General features: G+C 47.5%; 1 protein-coding gene across 1 annotated transcript in view; it reads right to left on the bottom strand.

Moving 5' to 3' along the window:
* The window catches only part of SLC6A3 (solute carrier family 6 (neurotransmitter transporter), member 3), an 87,305-nt gene that overhangs the window by 26,849 nt on the left and 51,808 nt on the right, over positions 1-8,648 (bottom strand). Inside the window, exons 7-8 of the mRNA XM_006872377.1 lie at positions 8,402-8,505; positions 6,353-6,477 (exon numbers count right to left, since the gene is read on the bottom strand). Coding sequence (XP_006872439.1) covers positions 6,353-6,477; positions 8,402-8,505 — 229 coding nt within the window. The remainder of the gene's footprint in view (positions 1-6,352; positions 6,478-8,401; positions 8,506-8,648) is intronic.

The following is an 8,648-nucleotide window of genomic DNA, read 5'->3' as shown; positions in this document are numbered from 1 at the left end:
GGAAACACACAGATAAACACACAAAAAATGCAAGCATACACATACACAACACATAAATGAACACACAGGCACACATATATACATACACCCACACCCACAATACACATGGGAACACACACACATAAATACACACAAAACACATTCACACAATATACACAAGTACTCAGGCACAACACAATATACATTTACACAAATACACACATACAAACTCACATGAACATACACAGACATTTTGAGCAAAGGAATATTATAAACTTGTTTTGTGTCAACGAGTTCCTTTTTAAAAAAATGAATGCAAAGGTGTTACATGGGGCAATAAGTAAGAACCAGGCTGTCAAAAGGTTGGCAATTCAACCCACTCAGCAATTCTGCGGGAGAGACACCTGGCAATATGCTCCAGCAAAGATTAAAGCCTCCGAAACACTGTGGGGCTGGTCTACTCTATATGGGGTCACTGAGAGTTGAAATAAACTTGACAGTGCCCAACAACAATGATGCTAAACAGAGGAAAGACTGAAGTTGTCATGGCTTTAATTTTACTTGGATCTAAAATAAATACCCACGGAAGCAGCAGTCAAGAAGTCAAATGACATACTTCATTGTGCAAATGTGCAGCAGAAAACATCCTTAAAGCGTTAAAGAATAAAGATGTTAACTTTGGGGACTAAAGTGACCCCAACCATGGCATTTACTATCATCTCATATGCATGCCAATGCTGAACAACGTATTAAGAAGATCAAAAAATCAAGGTCTTTGAATTATGGTGTTGGCAAGCAATATTTATTGAAAGTACCACAGTCTGCCAGAAGGAAGAACACATCTGCCCTGGAGGAAGAATAGCCAAAGCATTCCTCGGGGATAAGGAGGTTTGGTGTCACATACTTGAGACATGTTATCAGGAGGGACCAGTCCCTGGAGAAAGCCATCATGCTTGGTAAAGTGGAGGGTCCACAAACAGAGGAAGACCCTCTATGGGATGGACTGGCTGAGTGGCTGCAGCAACAGACTGAAATATAACAACTGTGAGGATGGAGCAGGGCCAGGCCAGGGGTCATTCTGTTCTGCACATGGTCACCAGGCCTTGGAACTGGCTTGTTGGCTCCGAACAACAACACATCTGTTCACACATGAGCACACTGTACAATCACCTTGGATGGACTCCTAAGAGTAGAATTGCTGGTGGAGGGACAAGTGGACATTCTGCTGACATGATGCCCTCTCGTTCCTGTATCCTTCTGCCCTTCCACAAGGGTGTGGGGAGGGGCCAGCAGAGGTGTGGGGCAGGGCTGGGTCAGCAGGGGTGTGTGGGGGCAGGGCTGGGTCAGCAGGGGTGTGGGACAGGGCTGGATTAGCAGAGGTGCTTGGGGCAGGTCTGAGCCAGCCCTGAGCACCTTTTCCAGGGCACCATGGGAAGTTCACTTGTGAGACTCTAAGACTTGGGGTGATGGAGACCCCAAGAGGCTCACACACCTAGGCAGAGATCCTCCTGTTGTTGTTTTTTTAAGTATCTAATAAATAATTTTTATTGCACTTGGCCCAACTCATAAGGAGCACCAGGACATATAGAAACACTTTTCTAGGAATTCATGGTGTTGCCAGAGACTTGAAATGGATCCGCAGAACCTGAACCTCTGGCCCCTCCCATCTCTCAGAGTACACCCAGGTTGGGGTACCACCATCTGTATTAACCAAGCCAGTTGTTGGGAATCCCACTACCTGGTGCACAGTTCCCAGCCCAATGGTATTAAGTCCAGTAACAAAACCCTAGGGGATAGCAATAACTCATGCAAAACCTTCAGAAAATTCAAGACCCCCTCCCTGATGCTTCCTTGGGTAGGGCATTTCCTCTGCCCTCTTCCATAACTTGTGTCTGGACATGGGGCATTGTGCCCACTCCCTTCAAGCCTTAACGGCCCCAGAGCAGAGCCTCTTCAGTAACTACAGTGCCCACCGCAGACTCACTAAGTCCACTCTTCACAGGTCTTTCTGGGGTCAAAGAGCCAGGGAACATATACCATATTTTTACACAAATAACATGTACATTCTATGGGTTTTCTCACACTACACAACCCCTCACATTAGTTTCCTGTGTATGTTATATGCATGTGTATATTATTTACAGGATACATTATTTGTGAAAAAATACAATATGTCTGGCATTAAACATATGACAAAATTATGGGAAATGGCACTGACCATCCTAAAAAAAGGATTCTATGGGTAAAATACTGAATGATGCCGAAAAGCATCTAAAGAAGATGGAAGGAATACACAAAGTCACTGTACCAAAAAGAAATGGTCAATGGTCAACCATATTAAGAGGTAGCATATGATCAAGAGCCAATGATCCTGAAGGAAGAAGTCCAGGATGCATTAAAGGCGTTGAAAGAATAAGGCACCGAGAATTGATGGAATACAAATTGAAACCTTTCAATAAACTGATGTAGCATGGGAAGCACTCACTCATTTATGCCAAGAAATTTGGAAGACAACTACCTGGCCAACTGACTAGAAGAGATCTGTATTTGTGCCCATTTCAAAGAGAGGAAATCATTGGACAATAGCATTGATATCCCATGTGAGTAAAGTTTTACTAAAGGTAATACAGAAACGGCTAGGACCATACATTGACAGAGAACTTTCAGAGGTTTAAGCTGGTTTCAGAAGAGGATGTAGAATAAGGGGCATCGCTGCCGATGTCAGATGAATCTTGGCTGAAAGCAGAGAATACCAGAAAGATTTATTTTTACGTTTATTGAAGGAGCTCTGGTAGCATAGTGGTTACAAATTGGGCTGCGAACCGAAAGGTCAGCAGTTCGAAACTACCAGCTATTCTGCAGGAGAAAGATGAGGCTTTCTGCTCCCGTAAAGATTTCCAGCCTTGGAAACCCTGTACAGGGTCGCTATGAGTCAGAACTGACTCCACGGCACACAACAACAACAACAACATTGATTACACAAACGCTTTCGATTGTGTGGATCATGACAAGCTATGGACAACATTGAGAAGTATGAATATTCCGGAACACTTCATTGTGCTCATGAAGAATCTATCTGTACATAGACCAAGAGGCAGTTGTTCGGCTAGAAAAAGGGAACACCGAGTGGTTTAAAATTAGAAAAGGTGTGCACCAGGGTTGTATTCTTTCATCATACTTATTCAATCTGTCTGCTGAACTAATAATCCACGAAGTTGAATTATATGAAGAAAAATGTGTCATCAGGACAGAAGGAAGACTCATTAACAACCTTCAATATGCAGATGACACAATCTTGCTTGATGAAAGCCAAGAGGACTTAAAATACATATTGATGAAGATCCAAGACCACACACAGCCTTTGGTATGGGTTGAACCTCATTGTAAAACAACAACAACAACAACAACAAAAATCCTCACCACTGGACCAATAAATAACATCATGATAAATGGAGAAAGGATTGAGGTTGTCAATAACTTAATTTTGCTTGGAATGAAGAGAACTTTCAGCCTTGGAAACCCTGTATAGGGTCGCTATCACGGCACGTAACAATGCATTGGCTGGCTCCTAAGCCTGACCTTACAGACACGTAACAGAATTTTTCCACACCTGGTGCCAGATCCGAGAGGAATGGGACAGTTACTGATTTTAAGAATTTAACAAAGAGCCAGTGAGGAACGCCATTCCCAAAGGGCTCCCACAGGGCACAGTGGTTGGTGGTCAGTGGGAGAATTCTCACCTTGGGTGATGAGACCCGAGATAGATTCCCAGCCACCACCGTCTGTTAGTGGAAGCTTGCAAGTTACTATGATGTCACACGGGTTTCAGTGGGGCTTCCAGATTAAGACCAGAAAGAAAGGTCTGGTGACCTGCTTGTGAAAATTAGCCACTGAAACCTTATGGGTCACAACAATCTGTGCTCCATTGTGCATGGGGTCGTCATGAGTTGGGGGCCAATTAGGGAGCAGCTCACAACACTTTCAGCCAAGCAGAGAGGACTGCTGACAGTTTCTGCCAGGTTCCCAAGTCTATGAAGGGGTCCAATTTCCATGAGTAGGCGGAGGCAGGGCTTGTTTGAGATGTTCAAAAATCTAAGTGCCATTCATAATGGAGCTAGGAAGGGATTCTTCAGCTTGGCTGTACTTAATGTCAACATCCTTACCTTTCCTGTCTATATGGACTTAACATTTCACCCTGTTTTCTGGAGAATTAAAGCTATAAATGACATTTACTTTGCTTGTCACAGAAATGCATAGAGGACATTAACCTTTACTGTTAGCAGCTAATAGAGGTTTCCGCAAGCCCTTACTAGTTATCATAATAAAGGGCAAAAAGTGCAAAAATGTGCAAATGCAACAGTGAGTAAATTTCACCGCTTGCTATTTATTTGCATTATGATCTCTTTCTTCTGCCTTTATTAGATTTTTCTTTTTTCCCAAGAGGAGGGACTATGGATTTGGGAAACACACTTCAACTTTAACACACACACACACATACATGTGCTTTCTTGCTGCAACTTTGGAAGGGTCTGTTCCAGTCCCCAAGTCTCAGTCTCCTGCTTGCAAAGTCTCAGTTCTTACGGTTTCTCCAGTGGTGACAGAGACCCAGCTCTACGCTCAGTGTGAAGGTCATGGTGCCTACGGCTCTCTGTCCCATTCCCTGGACCTCTAGCTGGATCCACAAGTAGAAAGAGAGGTGACCCAGGGAGAGAGTGGTGGTGGGTTTGAAAGCAGCAATTATTCCTAGTCAAGCAAGAGAACAGAGAGCCCACCCCTGAGGCTGGTAACAGTCTCAGGTTGGTATCTGCAACACTCACCCTGAGAACAATCCAGAAGGCAGGTGAGGCTACCAGGAGACACAGGGAAACTGGATCGAGGGGTGGACCCAACTTAAAGTGGTCTACATCATGACCTTCAAGTTCATGTGCTCAAACTAATCAGAAGTTCCCAAATGTCTAAGATAGCCACAGCAATTGGAGTCCTTCCCTTGGCCAGTCCCCTGCATCTGTGCCCAGCCTCCTGGTTCATTCCTGTCTGGCATGATTTCTCCTGGGGCTGATGTCTCCTGTGTTACTTGCCCATGTCTCCCTCCCTTCACTGCTCTGGGGATCACTAGCTTCTCGGTGTGCAGGCACACCCTCAGCTTCTGTGGGTCTCGGTTGCCCCCCTATGCAGGAAACTTCAGGGGTCTCTCCACTTATTGCCTAACTCCCATCTAAATATGAGGATATCAGTGGTCCCCAGAACCACACTTTGGGACAGATTCATTGCTCATTACCAGAACAGCTCAACCTCTTTTGGGTGGTACGTGTTGAAGCCCAGGCCCCTTGTTTTCTGAGTCTATATTAATGGGACATCTCAGTTCTGCCATCAGCCATGCAGAGTCACATGCCTACTGCCCCCTCATAATGGTGTCAAAGGACCCAGAGTAAGAGTGTCCATTCAAAAGGCCAAGAACTGGACCCTTGCCCTGTAGCCAACTATGGTGCGGCCAGGGACAAGTGTGCTGGTGTAATGTTGTTGTTAAGTGCTGTCGAGCTGGTTCTGACCCATAGCATCCCTGTATAGGGTTTCCAAGGAGCTGCTGGTGAGCCTGAACCATGAACCTTGCAGTTCAAATGGCTTTGCAGTCTGGCGTATTAACCCACAGCGCCACACCAGAACATGTAGTCCAGTTGGGTTGGACTCAAGGACTCCACTGGCTGCAAGGGCCCAACCCCTCGGATTTAACAGTGCTCCAGAGGGTTTTCAATGGCTACCTTTTCAGAAATAGACGGTCAGACCTTTGTTCCCTAAGCACCTCTGAGTGGACTTGAAACTCCTATCTTTCATTAGCGGTCTTAACTGATTTTACCACTGGCTACATTTTATAGGCATGACTGAACTGCAGTCCCTGGTAGTGTAATGAGTTATATGTTAGGCTGCTAACCTCCAGGTCAGTAGTTCACCAGCTGCTCTGTGGGAGAGAGATGAGGCTTTCTGTTCCCATAGAGCTTTACTGCCTCGGAAACCGTACGTAGTATCGCTAAGTGTCGGCACTGACTGGACTGCTGTGATTTGGATTTGGGTGGTGCAAATAGTTAATGCGCTCAGCTGCTGACGAAAGGTTGGTCATTCAAGTCCACTCAGAGCTGCCGCAGAAGAAAGATCTGGCAAGCTGCTTCTGAAAAACCAGCCATTGGAAATTGTAGGAAGCAGTTTCACCCTGACACACAAGGGGCGCCAAGAATTGGAGTCAACTCAAGGGCACCTGGATTGGATTTTTGGTTTTAATTCCTCTTGCACCCCATTCCCGTTTGAAGGGAAAACACTTTGCTGAGGCCAGGGCAGCATGGAGCAGGATGGGAAGCGAAATGACTGTGCGGACACTCACCGTCCTTGGCCACGTCCCCGATGGGCACACTGTGCTTCTGTGCCATGTACCCCAGGAAGGAGAAGATGACAAAGCCGGAGAAGAAGCTCGTCAGAGAGTTGACCGAAGTGGTGATGATTGCGTCTCTGCAAAGAAAACAAGTTGTCCTGGGCGGAGACCGGGGCCAGGGCAGCGGCAATTCCCAAGTCATTATCTTTAATTGGCTGTGCCTGGCGGGGGCATGCAGGGTTGAGGGGATGGCTGTGTTTCCAGTAGGAGCAATTCAGGATGTGGAGACTTGAAGCCTCTTCGGCAGGCAGACCTCATTCACCATCCATGCTGTCCTCATGGCCCCAGGCAGAGCTGCTTTGCCTCCTAGGGGTTGCTGTCCAACCTTGGCACTGGGCAGCCAAGGGTCACTAATTTTCCCAGATTGCCCAGGTTAGGGGACTCAGAGCTGAACCTGGGGCAGTCCCCAGGAATGCCACCGGGACCCAGGATGGGCATAGGAGACAAACATGGAGCTCCCAGCCAGCCCTGCCATGGGTCAGACCCACATGCCAAAGAACCCCCAACCCCAGTCCATAGCCCATCACATTCATGATGAAGTGGGGCTGCTGGCAGGGCCCCTCCAACTGTGGGAAACTTTGTTAGAATGCAGATTCTGATTGGGCAGGTCTGCTGGAGCCTGAGACTCTGCATTTCCCATGAGCTGGGGGCAGGGGCACTGCTGGTCAGAGGGACTCCACTCTGCATGGTGAGAAGTCAGGGCTTGGAGGAAAGTGAAAGGAGGGTGGAAAGGTCTGGGGTCTGTAGTCAACCGTGCCTCCTCCTGGGGTTTCTCACGGCTGCATGGGTCTTGTCCTTCTCAGAGCACCAGCCCCAGGTAGCACAGGGGAGGCCGGGGCAGCTGCCTCAGGACACGCCGGCCAGCAACAAGGCTTCTTTGAGCCCCCCGGAGCAGGCTGTCCAGGTCTCATAAACTACCTTTATATTTTTGGTGCACTTGTACCCACAGGATGTAAAAGAAAGTAAACAATCCATACAGGTCAAACAAAGCAGGTCCCCAGACTAGGGCTAACAGTTCCCTGGCCACCCCTGGTCCTAGGGGCCCCTGGGCTCTTCAGCATGGTGCAGGCTGGCTCTCCATAGGGAAGTCTTTGGGGTGAAGTCTGAGCTCTGGGAGGAGAGAGAGCAGCTGGACCAGGCAGGGAGACGACATCTCACTGAGGGGATGGGCTGGGCGGATTCGTGAATAGCTCTTGACTCTAAATCAAGTCTAGGAAGACTCCTCAGAGGATCAAAATTTCACCTGTAGATTCCCCAATTTTATTTACAGCTAAAAAGGTTTTTTGGGGAGCTCTGGTAGCGTAGTTGATTACGAATCGGGCTGCGACCTTAAGGTCAGCGGTTCGAAACTACCAGCCGCTCCGCGGGAGAAAGATGAGGCTTTCTACTCCCGTAAAGATTTACACCCTCGGAAACCCTGTACAGGGTCGCTATGGGTCGGAACCGACTAGAAGGCACTTAACAACAACAACAATGACTTGCAAGTACAGCGGTTAATGTGCTCAGCTACTAACAAACCCACCAGCCACTCTGTGGGAGAAAGATGTGGCTGTGGGGGTGGGCAGGGCTGAGGGGATGCTTCCCTAAAGACGTTGTTGTTGTTGTTGTTGTTATGTGCCGTGGAGTCAGTTCCGACCCATAACGACCCTGTACAGGGTTTCTGAGTCTGTAAATCTTTACGGGAGCAGAAAGCCTCCTCTTTCTCCCACGGAATGGCTGGTAGTTTCGAACTGCTGACCTTAAGGTTCGCAGCCGGATTTGTAATCACTATGCTGCCAGAGACAGCCTCGAAAATCCAATGGGGCAGTTCTAAGGTCACTATGAGTTGAAATGGGCTCTATGAGTTTTCTTCATCCTGCAGACTTAATTTTCAAATGTCAATGAAACCCTACTCAACATCTTCCCTTGATCATGCAAAGCCTCCATGGCAGTGACAAAAACACAGGGTCCCCCACAAATCAGTGATGGCCCCTCACTCCGTGATGGGAATGCAGGACTTACCTGTAACAGTTGTTGGTGAATTTATTATAACTGGAGAAAGCAATCAGCACCCCAAACCCAACACCCAGCGAGAAGCATATCTGGGTGGCAGCATCAATCCAAACCTGTACCAGAGTCAGAGAAAGAGATGGAGAGAGAGCGATGGAGGGGGACAGGGAGACAGAGAGAGAATCAGGGAGACAGAGAGAGAATCAGGGAGACAGAGAGAGAATCAGGGAGGGAGAGAGAGAATCAGGGAGACAGAGAG

The sequence above is a fragment of the Chrysochloris asiatica genome, unplaced genomic scaffold, assembly GCF_000296735.1.
Source record: "Chrysochloris asiatica unplaced genomic scaffold, ChrAsi1.0 scaffold00195, whole genome shotgun sequence".
Taxonomy (NCBI): domain Eukaryota; kingdom Metazoa; phylum Chordata; class Mammalia; order Afrosoricida; family Chrysochloridae; genus Chrysochloris; species Chrysochloris asiatica.
Note: the sequence above shows the minus strand (reverse complement) of the source record. Positions and strands in the feature narration are given on the sequence as shown.